Source organism: Macaca mulatta, chromosome 11 (genome assembly GCF_049350105.2).
Source record: "Macaca mulatta isolate MMU2019108-1 chromosome 11, T2T-MMU8v2.0, whole genome shotgun sequence".
Classification (NCBI taxonomy): Eukaryota; Metazoa; Chordata; class Mammalia; order Primates; family Cercopithecidae; genus Macaca; species Macaca mulatta.
In genome coordinates this window covers 127412997-127429498 of record NC_133416.1, presented here as the reverse complement: position 1 = coordinate 127429498, position 16502 = coordinate 127412997, and the positions used below count along the sequence as shown (strand labels likewise).

At 49.5% G+C, this 16502-nt stretch overlaps 2 protein-coding genes across 3 annotated transcripts in view; one reads left to right on the top strand and one right to left on the bottom strand.

The window, feature by feature from the left end:
- Positions 1-6075, top strand: part of GCN1 (GCN1 activator of EIF2AK4) — a 68546-nt gene extending 62471 nt beyond the window's left edge. For both annotated transcript variants that reach the window (XM_015152949.3, XM_015152948.3), the window contains exons 54-58: positions 998-1094; positions 1690-1838; positions 2285-2392; positions 3546-3764; positions 5372-6075. In XM_015152949.3, coding sequence (XP_015008435.1) covers positions 998-1094; positions 1690-1838; positions 2285-2392; positions 3546-3764; positions 5372-5497 — 699 coding nt within the window. In that variant the 3' untranslated portion in view covers positions 5498-6075. The remainder of the gene's footprint in view (positions 1-997; positions 1095-1689; positions 1839-2284; positions 2393-3545; positions 3765-5371) is intronic.
- A 904-nt stretch (positions 6076-6979) lies between these two features.
- Positions 6980-16502, bottom strand: part of LOC114670969 (uncharacterized) — a 10831-nt gene continuing 1308 nt past the window's right edge. The window contains exons 2-5 of the mRNA XM_077955430.1: positions 15701-16074; positions 10195-10354; positions 8666-8822; positions 6980-7378 (exon numbers count right to left, since the gene is read on the bottom strand). The gene's annotated coding sequence lies outside the window, so the exon portion shown is untranslated. The remainder of the gene's footprint in view (positions 7379-8665; positions 8823-10194; positions 10355-15700; positions 16075-16502) is intronic.

The window sequence follows — 16502 nt, the reverse complement described above, 5'->3', positions numbered from 1 at the left end:
TGGGGCCGGGCACGCTGGCTCAAGCCTGTAATCCCAGCACTTTGGGAGGCCGAGACGGGCAGATCACGAGGTCAGGAGATCGAGACCATCCTGGCTAACACGGTGAAACCCCGTCTCTACTAAAAAATACAAAAAACTAGCCAGGCAAGGTGGCGGGCGCCTGTAGTCCCAGCTACTCGGGAGGCTGAGGCCGGAGAATGGCGTGAACCCGGGAGGCGGAGCTTGCAGTGAGCAGAGATCCGGCCACTGCACTCCAACCTGGGCGACAGAGTGAGACTCTGACTCAAAAAAAGAAAAATCCTTTCTTGGTATTCCATAGTTAGCTGGCCAGGGAGGAGCACGGAGCTGCTCGTGTACCTGGCTCTGATTTGAACAGGAAGTGCATGCCTTTCCTTATCTTCCTTGGCTTGATTAGTGGCTTTAGTTTGACTTCCTAGGATGAACCTAAGTACTTTTGGTGGCAGTGGGGCATTCATGCAGTAGGGAGATAGCAGGGGTCATTCTGGCCGCAAGATGACACAAGCTCTGTGGGAGAAAGGAGCTCAGAGTGGCCGTCTCTAGCCGGCTTCCCTGGTGGCTGTGGGCAGGTGCCACCCCTCCTGCCCCTCCCTGCCTCACAGGGCTGTTGATAGTAATTGAGATAATAAATATGAAACATTCAGCCTTCCTAAGAAGAAAGGTGCTATGTAAATACAGTTATTACTGCTATTACGAGGATGATTACCATATGCATACACACTGGGGTTTTCTATAATTAAGTGAAGTGCTGGGTGTGTAATGTTTAACTCCATACCAGTGGCAGTTTCAGTGAATGGCAGCCCCAATCTGGCAGGGAAGCACGAGTGCCTAGAGGAAGGACTGGATCTTAAGTCCCTGAGTTGGCTTGTTCCACCTTCTTTGTTGCTATCCTTCCTGGGCTCTAGAGCTGCCTGCCCTGGTTCCCCACAGAGCTCTTGCTGTTCCCTGTACCCCGTCACTCCCTTCTCTTCCCTGTCAGGACAACACTCGCATCTCCTCAGCCGGGTGCCTAGGGGAACTGTGTGCCTTTTTGACCGAAGAGGAGCTTAGCGCCGTTCTACAGCAGTGCTTGCTGGGTAAGTACACTGGAGAGTTCCTCTTCAGGGCCCTGGGCCTCTCAGCCCTAGCGAAGAGTTGATGGCCATCTCTCTCCCTCCCTCAGAGGATCTTTTAGGAACTGGACTGTCCTTTCCTTGGGAATTCAGCAGTTAAAGCAAAATCCAGGCCAGGTGTGGTGGCACTCACCTGTAGTCCCAGCTCCTCAGGAGGCTGAGGTGGGAGGATCATTTGAGCCCAAGAGTTCAAGGTTGCAGTGAGCCTTGATCACGCCCCTGCACTCCAGCCTGGGTGACAGAGCAAGGCCCTGTCTCTAAAACCAACCAACCAAACAAACAATAATGAATTTGCAGTGGTCTTGTAGCCCTCAGTGTCTCTGCTCAAAGAACACAGCTGTAAGCCTGGAGTGGTTCATGGGCAGGCTTTCCTTACTTAATGTGCCGCTTTGGGGAGCTTCTGCCAAGATAGCAAGGAGGTCCATGTGAGTGTGGCCTGGGTTTTCCTTGTGCTCCGGGTCAGCATGCTGGTCTCCAGTGGGGTGGGCTTATGGGCCTCATGGGTGCTGGGGAGATGCTGGAAAATACCGGTTGATCCTAGTCGTGTCCTTCCACTCAGCGGACGTGTCCGGCATTGACTGGATGGTTCGGCACGGGCGGAGCCTGGCACTTTCCGTGGCTGTGAATGTGGCTCCTGGCAGACTCTGTGCTGGCAGATACAGCAGTGATGTTCAGGAAATGATCCTGAGCAGTGCCACGGCGGACAGGGTAAGGCATCTGGGCAGCCAGACCAGTCCTCTCCCTCCCCTAGGCCATATCCCATAGGCAGCACCTTGTGGACATAGCATGGGTGGACCCCAGACTGGGGCTTAAGAGACTTGGGTCTAATTTTAGCTTTGCCGGTAACTTGCTGTGCCCTTGGACCAGCACTTGATCCCTTTGGGCCCCAGTTTCATCACCTAAACAAGGAATTTGGGTTGAAGAATCCAGATGCCCCTTCTGGGTCAGGACTTGGATCCTGTTCCTGGGAACCAGTGACTATGCTCATCTGCCTCAGCTGGGGCAGCCTACCTGAGTGAGAGCTGTCACAGTGTCCCTGGTAGGGATAAGGGGTGATGTGGTGGAGGGTCCTGGAGATTACTAGGAACTGGGATTTCCCTGGCTCTGGGGAAGGGGCGGGGGGCCTCCCATCTAGCGCTGTCTGTTCTCCACAGATCCCCATTGCGGTGAGCGGGGTCCGGGGCATGGGCTTTCTCATGAGATACCACATTGAGACAGGCGGAGGGCAGTTGCCGGCCAAACTCTCCAGCCTGTTCGTTAAGGTGAGTGGGGGCCAAGCACGTGTTTGACCCCTAACACCTGGCTTGTGAGGAGGCCCTAGGACCAGAGAACACCAGCAGTGTGCCCTCAACTAGTTGTGTGCTAGTTCTCCGTGGACGGCCTCCAGGAGATCGCTGAACCCTTAGGGATGGAATGTAAGGGGTTTCTGTGTGTGCTTTACACTGCAATGGAGCCTAACTTTTTGTCAGATTCTCAGATTGACCTGTGACTCTGAATCAAGTTAGGAATCGCTATTTTAGGCATTCTTTCTACGCACCCTAGTTTTGTAAAATTAGGTATAGACCTGGGTTCCCATCTTAATACCTCTCTCTTCCCACCTCCCTCTTCTAGCTGACCCAGCACTTCTTGGTGTGGTTATTATGCTGTGTGCCAGGCGCTAGTTAGGAAAGCCAAGGAATGTGCCAGCAGGGCTCCCGTGGCCCGTGTGATATGGTGTGCTTCTGAAGCATTACTGTGCACAGAAATCAGAGCCAGAGTGCATTTTAGTGAGATGGGGCCATGCCTGGGACTCTAACCAGCTATCAGGCAGTGTCACTGGTGCTGTGCATGGACCTTGCCTTGAGTAATGAGGTTCCCAAGGGTGACTGCCTCCCCCCGCAGCACCGGGAACCCACGGAGTTTCTGAGGGGCCTGATTTGATTGAGCCTGGTCTGTGATGACATCAGCCTGCACCTGCTTGTTCACCTGGCACTGTCCTGAAGGTGTAGAGATGAACAAGGCAGACAGGATCCCTGGAGCCCATGGGGAGGACCCTGATATAGATAAGGTTGGCAGGGGGCACCTCTAAAGGATGACATGGGAGCTGAGAACTGCAGGATGAGAAGGAGCCAACCTAGAGAGGATCTGGGGCAAGCACCGCGCAGCTGGTGGGACCAGCCAGGGCAGAGGCCTGAGGCCCTAGGCCCTGGGATGTTCGAGGAAGTAAAAACGCATGCGGGCTGAGAGTAGTGAGCAAGGGGAGAGTGGCACAAGAGGAGGGTGCAGGAAGCCAGGGCCAACTCATGCTGGGACCCTCCCACAGGAGCAGTGCGGTCAGTGTCCATGCTGTAGGCAAAGTGTTGAGGCTGGGCATTTGGGCTCCTTCAAGGAACACGATGTGCCTATCCAAAAGCCTGTTTGTGGTTCTTTTCACAGTGTCTGCAGAACCCATCCAGCGACATCAGGCTGGTGGCTGAGAAGATGATCTGGTGGGCAAATAAGGACCCGCTGCCTCCCCTGGATCCCCAGGCCATCAAGCCCATCCTGAAGGCTCTTCTTGACAACACCAAGGATAAGAACACCGTGGTCAGGGCCTACAGTGACCAGGCGATTGTCAACCTCCTCAAGATGCGGCAGGGCGAAGAGGTGTTTCAGGTAGGAGCCTGGGGGCCTCACCGGGGCATGCTGTGAGCATCTGTCTTTCAGCTCTTCTTCAGCACGGAAATATTTAAACCGCAGGTTCTTCTCTGCCACCGTGGATGTGCTAGCTTTCAGGAGCAGATTAAGATTTGGGTGACTGGGGCGGGGCGCGGTGGCTCACGCCTGTAATCCCAGCACTTTGGGAGGCTGAGGTGGGTGGATCATGAAGTCAGGAGATCGAGGCCAACATGGTGAAACACCGTCTCTACTAAAAATACAAACAAATTAGCTGGGCGTGGTGGTGGGCGCCTATAGTCCCAACTATTAGGGAGGCTGAGGCAGGAGAATGGTGTGAACCTGGGAGGTGGAGCTTGCAGTGAGCCGAGATGGCGCCACTGCACTCCAGCCTGGGCGACAGAGCGAGACTCCGTCTCAAAAAAAAAAAAGATTTGGGCCGGGCGCGGTGGCTCAAGCCTGTAATCCCAGCACTTTGGGAGGCCGAGATGGGCGGATCACGAGGTCAGGAGATTGAGACCATCCTGGCTAACATGGTGAAACCCCGTCTCTACTAAAAAAAAATACAAAAAACTAGCCGGGCGAGGTGGCGGGCGCCTGTAGTCCCAGCTACTCGGGAGGCTGAGGCAGGAGAATGGCGTGAACCCAGGAGGCGGAGCTTGCAGTGAGCTGAGATCCGGCCACTGCACTCCAGCCTGGGCGACAGAGCGAGACTCCGTCTCAAAAAAAAAAAAAAAAAAAAAGATTTGGGTGACTGGCCCAGTACCCGAAAACACACATTCCCATGGTTTTCAGACTTCTTTTTGAGCAGGGCCCTTTCTTCAAATAAAATCTCACATGACACCCAAACAGACATAGCAGATCCCAGGAGAGCTGCCCAGTGGAAACTCTGAGTTGTGTTCACTCAGTCCCCAGCCCCCAGCAGCCTGGAAAGCCCAAAAGCTGGTTGGCCACGGTGGCTACGCCTATAATCTCAGCACTTTGGGAGGCTGAGGCGGGCGGATCACCTGAGGTCAGGAGTTCAAGACCAGCCTGACCAACATGGAGAAACCCCGTCTCTACTAAAAATACAAAATTAGCCAGGCGTGGTGGCACATGCCTGTAATCCCAGCTATTCGGGAAGGCTGAGGCAGAAGAATTGCTTGAACCTGGGAGGCGGAGGTTGTGTTGAGCTGAGATCGTGCCTTTACACTCCAGCATGGGTGACAAGAACAAAACTCCGTGTCCAAAAAGAAGAAAAAAAAGCCCAAAAGCTGCAACTCCCACTGCCTCGTCTCATGAAAAGCATGATGGGGCCAGGTGTGGTGGCTCATGCCTGTAATCCCAATACTTTGGGAAGCCGAGGTGGGAGCATCACTGGAGCCCAGGAGTTCAAGATCAGCCCGGGCAACACAGTGAGACCCTGATTCTACGAAAAAGGGAAAAATAGAAAAGCATGATGAGTGTTTTAATGGGCTTTCCCTGGATCCATCTGATTCCCTTATTTTGCCAAATTCCACCTCAGTGTCTCTAGTTCTGGGGTTAATTGATTTTTGTCTTTCTCCAATTGGAGAACGTGGCAGCTGTATTTTCTGACTATGTTTCCTCCCACTCATCCTTCCCCACAGTCCCTCTCCAAGATCCTGGATGTGGCCAGTTTGGAGGTGCTGAATGAGGTTAACCGAAGGTCCCTGAAGAAGCTGGCCAGCCAGGCCGACTCCATGGAGCAGGTGGACGACACCATCCTGACATGAGAGGCCTGGGCCCACAGCAGCATTTGCCGCTCCACATCTTTGCTCAATGTTTTCATTTTTGAAAATACATTTGTTCCGATGGGGAGCTTGGAAGATGGCGTTCCCAGAAAGTATTTTAATATATCAATAGACCACAGCCAAAGCCTTAAATCAAACCCACACACAACTGAAAATTGCCTCCTCCATCTCTCACCTTTTCCTGTGGAGAAGAGAAGGAAAAGCACACGCATGCGCCTCAGCAAATGGCAGCCCAGGAGCTGTTTGTCCAGTTTAGCACGGCTAGGTCTGGAACTATAATAGCAGGGTCAGACTGCGGGTTCCTCTTCTCCTGTGCTTGAGCTCTGGTTTGAGAGCTGGCGCTACCAACCTTTTGCCTAGATCCTGAGTGGGGCACAGACGGTGGACGTCTGCCCAGTGTGGTGTGTCTGGCTTGGCTTTTCAATATTGTGAGGTCTGATTGGATCTGACCCCTGTCAGATGAAAATGATCCACAGCTCTGGCAGTTCCCAAGTCTGGGGAGGGGTATAGGTTTGAAAGGCTGTTTGAAAGAGGAATGTTTAATAAAGGCTTTGATTTAATCTTGATATAAACAGATTTTTAAAAATCTCCAAACACCGGCCGGGCGCGGTGGCTCAAGCCTGTAATCCCAGCACTTTGGGAGGCCGAGACGGGCGGATCACGAGGTCAGGAGATCGAGACCATCCTGGCTAACACAGTGAAACCCCGTCTCTACTAAAAATACAAAAACTTAGCCGGGCGAGGTGGCAGGCGCCTGTAGTCCCAGCTACTCGGGAGGCTGAGGCAGGAGAATGGCGTGAACCCGGGAGGCGGAGCTTGCAGTGAGCTGAGATCCGGCCACTGCACTCCAGCCTGGGTGACAGAGCGAGACTCCGTCTCAAAAAAAAAAAAAAAAAAAAAATCTCCAAACACCCATTAAACATGAAGCTTCCTGCATCAGGAATAAGGAAAGGTTTGCAACTGTTTTTGTAAGTATTCACAGTTCTCTGATTTCTGGGCATATCTCTCCCCTGCTTTCAAAAGTCTTAGGAATCCGTGTAGACTTCTGTCCTGTGGTTGGGTTTTGAGAGGTATGCAGCCCAGCCTATGATCTCCCTCAATGTGGAGAATGCAAAGGTCAAATTAGCCACTTTCCTGTTCTGTTCTGACTTGGAAAGGTAGGGAGCTTCTGGTACTCAGGTTGTAAAGAGAAATCCAGCCCCCCGTGAGTAAGAGCCACATTCCTATAGTTGAAGGACTTGCAAGAGGAAACCAAAGTTGCATTTCAGCATCTGCCTCCTTTATGAATGACTTCCTTCCTCCTGATTCTTAGAAGGCTCGTGACACACACATTCTGTCTGATGAAGCACACCCCACTGGGCCTAGTGATGCAAGTTTTTCTGGGCTGTTCCCTGGCCACAATACAGGACAAACCTCTGTCAAAATTACTGGCCTGAACTGTAAAAGGAAGAGAAATAAAAAGTGGTGGTGGCAAACTCAGTTTATAAAAGGTATACAAATGCTATGCCAAAAAAAGCAAAACTTTGGTTATTAATAATGCAGCCAAGGTAGAAAGTAGGCCTGTGACTCAACACTTCTGATGAATAAGACAAGGTGACCTCTAAGGCACTTCTCACAAGCCCTATTTTCTTGCAGCAGACATGGTGTCAGCTGGCTCGAGGTAATTGTAGAATCCCAGGGCTGGAAGGGACCTTGAGAGGTCAGCTGAGTCCTCGTAGCCAAAACAGCCAATGGCTACAACTTTTGGTAGCTATGGTAACCGTTCTCTGCCTCTGAAATTCGGATGGTCATCAGCATCCTCCCAGCTGCCAAGGGCATGTGTCCATCAGGCTGTCTGCAAATGTGTTCCCCTCCACCGGTCAGCTGTGGGGAGAGACGGGCAAAGTTTCTGTTGAGGGCATGGGCTGGGAAACCTGTTAAGCCTGAGGCCATCTTCACTGTTTCCTCCAGGGTCTTGGATCAGATGCTGATATCCACCTGTGGCTTTTAGCCCCCATTCTGCAACTGGGAGGGGAACCTGACATACTTAGAGGTATCAGACACTCATTAAGCAAAATCCAAAGGAAAAACACCAGATTCCAGTTCCAGAAACCGGAGGAGGATGAGTGCTCTCTGTTCGGAATGGATGGAGCTTGACTGACAGTTGGGATGACTCAAAGGCTCCCAGAGCATATTGAGTTGCATTCCAAGTCTGGAAGGAGAGTGTGAGCTCTCAGGAAGTAAGCCATGAAGGGCTGTTGTGGACATGCCAGGGGAGCCAGCAGAAAGGACCTTGTCAGCCCAAAGTCCTAGCAATCCTGAGAACAGCAGCCCAGACCAAGCACCCTGGGGACATTGAGGTTAGCAGCAGAGAAGCAGAAGCTATTTGTCCTGGAGGCTGGTACAGCTGTTTTCCCTTGGGCAAGTCATCTGACCTCCCTGGGCCAGTTTCCTCATTTGTACAATGAGGAATTTGGAAGAGAAGCTTTAAAAATTTATTCTCGGCCGGGCGCGGTGGCTCAAGCCTGTAATCCCAGCACTTTGGGAGGCCGAGGCGGGCGGATCACAAGGTCAGGAGATCGAGACCACAGTGAAACCCCGTCTCTACTAAAAATACAAAAAATTAGCCGGGCGCGGTGGCGGGCGCCTGTAGTCCCAGCTACTCAGGAGGCTGAGGCAGGAGAATGGCGTGAACCCAGGAGGCGGAGCTTGCAGTGAGCCGAGATCGCGCCACTGCACTCCAGCCTGGGCAACAGCGTGAGACTCCGTCTCAAAAAAAAAAATAAAATAAAAATTTATTCTCAAAGTTACTCTCTAGGTGGTGGTATTCTCTAGGTTAATGGTACTTAACAGATGACATTTGGTATCATTTAATTTAATCCTCTTAACAGTTCTATGAAGCAGGTCCTCAATACTATTTTCTAGAGGAGGAAACTGAGGCACAGAGAGGCCACTCACCCAGGGCCATATGGCTAGTAAATGGCAGTCTGTCCCCAGACCTCTATTTTTAGTCTTATTCTTCTCCTATGACAGCTAGTTAGCCATCAACATTTTTCATTCTTTAGAGCGGAGCCTCCAGAATTTTCCCATCCAGGTACATACAGGAAATGAGTATGTGTACAGCACACTAGGTGAACAGCTCCAGCTGCCTTGCCCAGGGACGCCACCCACCTCCAGCCCTACCCAGCTGCTCTGCAGGCTGTGGGGAGGAAGACCTCACTCCATTTAACAGGACACTGGCTGGGAAAGTCTTCAGAGAAAGCAGAGTATTCTCAAAGACTCGCAGTGATCTTCCAGAGGAGACTGTCCATCTTTCTCTTCCTTGAGTCTGAAAGTCAGTGATGAAGTCATATTCTCTTAACTAATCCAGAGAAAACTGAAAAAGTTATAAACTGAGCATTCCCAAACCTTCGCCTAACTCTGGGAGCCTCAGGAATCATGGGCAGCAAGATGATTTAAAAAGTAGGGGAATCGTGGCCGGGCGCGGTGGCTCAAGCCTGTAATCCTAGCACTTTGGGAGGCAGAGACGGGCGGATCACGAGGTCAGGAGATCGAGACCATCCTGGCTAACACGGTGAAACCCCATCTCTACTAAAAAATACAAAAAACTAGCTGGGCGAGGTGGCGGGCGCCTGTAGTCCCAGCTACTCGGGAGGCTGAGGCAGGAGAATGGTCTAAACCCGGGAGGCGGAGCTTGCAGTGAGCTGAGATCCGGCCACTGCACCCAGCCTGGGCGACAGAGCAAGACTCTGTCTCAAAAAAAAAAAAAAAAAAAAAAAAAAATAGGGGAATCAGGTCGAGGCGGGCGGATCACCTCAGGTCAGGAGCAAGACCAGTCTGACCAACATGGTGAAACCCTGTCTTTACTAAAAATACAAAAATTAGCTGGGCTTGGTGATGGGTGCCTGTAGTCCCAGCTACTCAGGAGGCTGAGGTAGGAGGCGGAGGTTGCAGTGAGCCAAGATTGCGCTACTACACTCCAGCCTGGACAGAACGAGACTCTGTCTCAAAAAATAAAGGCGGTGGGGGGGTTATTGTTAAAACATGGTTCACGCAACCCTTCAAGGAACCAGGCCTTCAGGTACATTCTCTTTGTCCAATACTGTGATGCTGGAAGACGGGAGAGTGGCAGGGGGGCTGCAGAGTTGACAGTTTTTGGGTGCAGGGATTGGAGACGTTATTTGACAGATTTTTAAACACAATTGGCAGTTAGGAATGTTTTTCCTCAATGTGTGGCTCTGTGGATGTGTTTCAATGAGGAAAAAGGAACCAATCTAACTTAAAAGGTCTAGGTTCTAAAATATTGTCAAGGAAATGTAGATATCGCTTTCAAGTTCTAGTGCAGGATAGTGCAGCCACAGGGACTTCCAGGACAGGTTCGAACCTTAATTTCTCTGCTTAATACTAAGCTGTGTGACCTAGACCATGTTCCTTAACCTCTGAGTGCATCTCCTCATCTTGACAGCTGAGTCTCACCGCGTTGTCATCTGTGTTGAATGACATAATGCACTTTGCACAGAGCCAGGCACACATAGGAGGTTCTGGATACATGGATGGTGACAGTGAAACAAGGATGATGGGGAATGAGATTTCTTTTGAGAAATTATGATGGTGGCTATGTTTGATTCTCCAAAATGCTGAGTGTACATACACCAGCACACAGATGGTCTCCGCTGTGCATGGGCAGGAAGGCACGTTACCTCCACTGTTAGAGTCGTGAGAGGCTGGCAGGACGTGGTCTTTATTTTATGAAGAGTAAGTTGAGGCACAGGTGGAAAGGAGCATCTCTGAGGTCATGTTGGCAGAACTGGGAAAAACCCGTATTTCTTGATTGTCTGCTCACCAAGCCCCAGGGGCATGCTATAAAAATAATTTGGAAGGTGAATGTAACAAAAGAAACAAGTTCTTGGCATGTGACTGGGTTTCACTTTTTAAAGAGGTGGAGCCCAGTTATTTCACAGGGTGACTGAGTTGCCCCTGGGTTCTGTTAGGAGGGGTCCCTGCTGCCTGCCCCAGGGGAAGGGGTGTTGATGTCAACACAGCTCAAGAAACTGGAAAAACTGGTCCGAGGGATGATTGCCTTAGTGGGATTTCTAGGTGAGACCTTCCTGATTGTGCCTGAATGGATACCCCAGTCCCTGTCAGGTTCCCTCCTGTGAGCTATTTCTCTAGTGAGATGGCGGCCTGGTCACAGGGACAATTAGTGCATGATAATTCCTCTAAGCTGTGCCCCGAGCTGTTCCCCGCAGTCCCACAAGAGAAAGCTGTGGGTTTTGAATGTATTTACATTAGCTCCTTCTTACCACTTAAGATTCCCACAAAAAAAGGGAGCTAGGAAGCCGGGGTGCTGCATTGAATCTAGTGTTTCACAAATATTTTGCCCTCAAGACTCCTTTATTTATTTACATTCAGGGCACTGCTCTGTCACCGGGCTGGAGTGCAATGATATGATCACAGCTCACTGCAACCTCGAGCTCTTGAGCTCAAGTGATCCTCTTGCCTCAGCCTCCTGAGCAGCTAGGACTACAGCCATGCACCACCACTCCTGGCTAATTTTGTTCTTGAGATGGAGTCTCACTCTTGTCGCCCAGGCTGGAGTGCAGTGGCGTGATCTTGGCTCACTGCAGCCTCTGCCTCCCAGATTCAGGTGATTCTCATGCCTCAGCCTCCAGAGTAGCTGAGATTACAGGCGTCCGCCACCATGCCCAGCTAATTTTTTTTTGTATTTTTAGTAGAGATGGGGTTTCACCATATCAGTCAGGCTGGTCATGAACTCTGACCTCAGGTAATCCACCCATCTTGGCCTCCCAAGGCCCAGCCTGGCTAATTTTTTAAAATTTTTTGTAGAGATGAGGGTTTCACTATGTTACCCAGGCTGGTCTTGAACTCCTGGCCTTGAGCCATCCTCCCTCCTCAGCCTTCCGAAGTGCTGGGATTACAGGTGAGAGTCACTGTGCCCAGCCAGGATCCTTTTATATTTTGAATTTTTTTTTTTTTTTTGACAACACCAAAGAGCTCTTGTGTATATCTATCTTACCTATTAATATTTAGCATCTTAGGAGTCAAAACCGGGCTAGGCATGGTGGCTCACGCCTATAATCCTGACACTTTGGGAGGCTGAGGTGGGAGGATGGTTTGAGGCCAGGAGTTCAAGACCAGCCTGGGCAACATGGTGAGACTGTTGTCTGTACAAAGAATTTAAAAATTAAAAAAAAAGGCCGGGCGCGGTGGCTCAAGCCTGTAATCCCAGCACTTTGGGAGGCCGAGACGGGCGGATCACGAGGTCAGGAGATCGAGAGACGATCCCGGCTAACACGGTGAAACCCCGTCTCTACTAAAAAATACAAAAAAATAACCGGGCGAGGTGGCGGGCGCCTGTAGTCCCAGCTACTCGGGAGGCTGAGGCAGGAGAATGGCGTAAACCCGGGAGGCGGAGCTTGCAGTGAGCTGAGATCCGGCCACTGCGCTCCAGCCTGGGTGACAGAGCAAGACTCCGTCTCAAAAAAAAAAAAAAAAAAAAAGCAGCCAGACGCAGTGGCTCACACCTGTAATCCCAGCACTCTCGGAGGCCGAGGTGGGCAGATCACCTGAGGTCAGGAGTTCAAGACCAGCCTGGCCAACATGGTGAAACCCCGTCTCTACTAAAAACATAAAAATTAGCTGGGCATGGTGGCATATACCTATAATCCCAGCTACTCAGGAAGCTGAGGCAGGAGAATTACTTGAACCCAGGAGGCAGAGGATGCAATGAGCTGAGATCATGCCACTGCACTCCAGCTCCCGCCTGAGCAACAGAGCAAGACTCCATCTCAAAAAAAAAAAAAAAAAAGCCAGGCATAGTGATGCATGCACCTGCAGTCCCAGCTACTCAGGAAGTTGAGGTGGGAGGTTCACTTCAGTCCAGGAGGTCAAGGCTGCAGTGAGCCATGATCGTACCACTGCACTCCCAGCTTGGGCAAGAGACCCAGTCTCAAAAACAAACAACAACAACAAATCAAAACTGTTCAAGTGGCATTGTTGCACATTTTTTTCAGGTTTCTAATGTCTGGATTCGCATGTCAGCTCTGCATTTGGTCTGCTGTGATATCACGCATCATGTAGGCTCTAGCAAACACTGTACACTGTAAGGAAATGAAAGTGAAAAAGGCAAATCACATCTTAGTACTGTGAACCTGTTTTGACTTTGCAGATCCTTTGAAAGGGTCTTAGGAGCCCTGCGGTCCTGACAACACTTGCAAAACCACTGATCTAATAATATAAAAGTTGAGTGAGAAAATTTCTCCTAAACGGTTTGAGGTCAGGGGAAGAAGTTGACCCTGAGTTAGACCCCAAGTTTGGCCCACACCCAAAAAGTGAACTCAAGAGAGGGTTCAACTAATTGTGTCTGACATTCTTTCCAACTCTCACGTTCTGTATGTGGCTTCACTTTAACTCAACAGGTATCAAACACCTACCAGGCACTGGGTCTCCAGAGGATACAAAGATAAAGAGATGGTCCCTGGAATCATGGCACTTACATTCATTTAATTTCTGGGAGCTACATAAGGGCAGGGCAAGGCCTGCTGCCAAGTTTCTTGGTGTGGCATTGGGCTTGCAGGTGTGGAAGGGGCCCATTTCCACTTCCATCAGAGGGAGAGACCAGGTGTCATATCTCCTTCCCTCTTGGACCAGTATGCTGAGTGGTCCCCATCTTGCTCCTAATTTAAAGTCCGTCAGCCGGTTTACCTGCCTTCTCTGAGTTCTGATTCACCAGCCACTGCTTCCTTCCTGGATGATCACAGCACATTCCCTCCCTTGCTACCTGGCACTTAGCAGCTTTGAAGTCCATGTTGCTGTCTGATACATGGATTTCACAGGTCCCTCCAATCTCCACTGTACTGACCTTCATCCCTGACACTGCTACCCTTGAGGGACTGAGGTTCCCCTCTCCTTGACCCACTTAGCCTTCTGGTTGGTGACACCTTACTTCCCAAAGCTCTTTGAAGTGCCCTTAGCTCATCTTCCCTCCAAATATTCACTCCTTATTTCCTGGCTGCGAATCCTCTGCTTCCACTATCTTGAAAAATACTTCATGAGCGCCACTGCTCTCACCACCAAGCATTCTCTTTTCATCCACTGCGAAACTTCCTGCCACCTCTGTGGCTCCACCCTCTGCTTCTGCAAACCTCAGTGTGCTCCCTGCTTTACTTTTCTCCTTGGACATACTTGGACATTCTCTATCAGAATGTAAGCTCTATGAAAGCTGGGATTTTAAAATTTTACTTACTGCTGAATCGTTAGCTCCTAGATCAATGTCTGGCATAACAGTAGGCCCTCAAGTGTTTGTCAAATGAGCGAATGACTTGTTCCCCACTAAACTACAAACTCCATGAGGACAGGAGCTTTGTTTTGTTCATGTTATAGCCTCGTGCTCAGCACAGTGCCTAACACCTAGTAACTGCAATTTTTTTTTTTTGAAATGGAGTCTCACTCTGTCGCCCAGGCTGGAGTGCAGTGATGCGATCTTGGCTCACTGCAACCTTCGCCTCCCGGGTTCAAGTGATTCTCCTGCCTCAGCCTCCCGAGTAGCTGGGACTACAGCCATGTGCCACCACGCCCAGCTAATTTTTTTGTATTTTTAGTAGAGACGGGGTTTCACCATGTTAGCCAGGATAGTCTCAATCTTCTGACCTCATGATCCACCCGCCTCGGCCGCCCAAAGTGCTGGGATTACAGGCGTGAGCCACTGCACCAGGCCACTGTGCAAATATTTACTAAATTAAGGAATGAATCCAGTTACCAGGTAAATTATGTGATTTTTTTTGGAAGCTGCTTTGTCTGCTTTATAAGTTTGCATATTTTCTTTTGCATCTGTCCCTGTTACCTTACGCCCAGTCTTCAGCAATAACCTTTAAAGCTCTGCAGCTGAAATCCATCCTGCATACTCCTGCCAGATTACTTCGCTAAAATATTTCGAGATTGCATCTTTGCTCAAAAACTTTCAATGCCTCCTCATCGTATTAACAGTTTCTAATGTGCAAACAGGTGGTGTTGCAAAAGTTCATCTGTAAGTTAGCTGTTCAGAGCAGTGGAACAGTTTCCCATTATGGGACACACTGATCCTTTAGGTCACGAGTTTACATATGTATATGGTGACAAGGAGAAAGACAGCTTAACATAATTCATCATTGAACATTTAAATAAATGTGTAACAATGTTTCCAGAGGAAAATGTGCTGAAAGATTCATTTTGAGATGCCAGGCACATACCCTGGCCTGCAGGGAATTCCCCCTCCAAGCCAAATGATTCTCATAGGCTGTGACAGGGACTGTCTAAATACAAAGCTCTTCTATTCCAGTGCCATCATGACATTTTTATGATGAAATCTTCTCCCCATCATTCTAACTAAAAGCTATAGCTTTCCTCCTCTGAAGTCTAGACTGCCTATTTGACAGCTTTTCTATCTACTGTATTGTCTTACACTTTCAATTTCCTCATGAGTATGTCTTAACTCTGATGAGGCTGTAAACTAGAGGGAAAAGGCTCTGTTTCTTTCTTTTTTTTTTTTTAAGACGGAGTCTTGCTCTGTCACCCAGGCTGGAGTGCAGTGGTGCGATCTTGGCTCACGGTAACCTCTGCCACCCGGGTTCAAGACATTCTCCTGCCTTAGCCTCCCGAGTAGCTGGGATTACTGACACCTGCCACCGAGCCCGGCTAATTTTTGTATTTTTAGTAGAAACGGGGTTTCACCATCTTGGCCAGGCTGGTCTTGAACTCCTGACCTCGTGATCCTCCCGCCTCGGCCTCCCAAAGTGCTGGGATTACAGGCGTGAGCCACCGCGTCCAGCCTAAGGCTCTGTTCTTATACCCTCTGCAATCCGTGGCACATAAGTACTCATTAAATAGTTACCAAAGAAATGAAGGAATTCATGCAGATTGCTTTCCAGATGACACATCCAGGCAAAGTCAGGAATCTGGTTTTAATGGCCAATTTGGATTTATTTCCCAAAAATATCCCACAACCCTATTATCAGGAAGCTACCTTGAAAATGTGTGCAAGTCTACAGTAGGAAATGGCTCAAAGTATGAATCAGTGCAAAATGACCTTGAGTAACATTGGTTACAGTCTGTCACATGCCTGTATGTGCCAGGTAATTTACCAACATAACTCTAAAACAACCATTCTGTGAGGAACCGGGGGCTCTGAGATAGTGTGATGTGACTTACCTAAGATCATAAAGCTTTTAAGGGATGGAGGCCAGGATTCCAAAGCTAGCACTGGAACAAAAGTCTTCCCCACTCCAGCCCAGGTTGTGAAGATAAGCTGGGAGGACCACTGGCTGGTCAGGGCTGGGTGTGCCTCCCTGGTGGCTCCACTGAGGCTTCCTTCTCAGTTTCCTAAAATTGCTGTGTCAGAGGATAGCCCTAACCTTACAGACCAAGGGGGACTTTCTATTGGGAGCACATGAGCAGCTCTTCTCCCTGGCCACTACCTTCAGATTCCAAGCTCATCTTCTTTCCACATCACACTGATTCTCAGCTCCCGAAAAAACAACTCAAGGCTTGAGTCAGACACTCCATGTGTTGTTCAATGATCTCGCCTGCAACAATGTTTATAATAACCAAAAAATACAAACAACATGAATGTCTATTAATAGCGGAGTGGTTAAATAATAATACAACCATCGGATGGAATACTATATCACGCAGATGTTAAATGATAAAAGTATACTGTTAAACAGAAAAAGCAAGGTACATATGTTTGTAACGGCAAAGGAAATTCACTGAGGGGCATTTATTCATTCAACAATTACGTGTTTTAAGCATTTTAAGGTTACCTGTGAGGAGTACTTCAGAAGGAAAAATAGTAACTTGTACTTTTCAGTAAGCTTCTGCACATAATTTTAAGGACGAGCATTTTTTTTTTCTTTTTTTTTTGAGACAGAGTTTCGCTCTTTTTGCCCAGACTGGAGTGCAATGGCGAGATCTCAGCTCACTGCAACCTCCGTCTCCCGGGTTCAAGCGATTC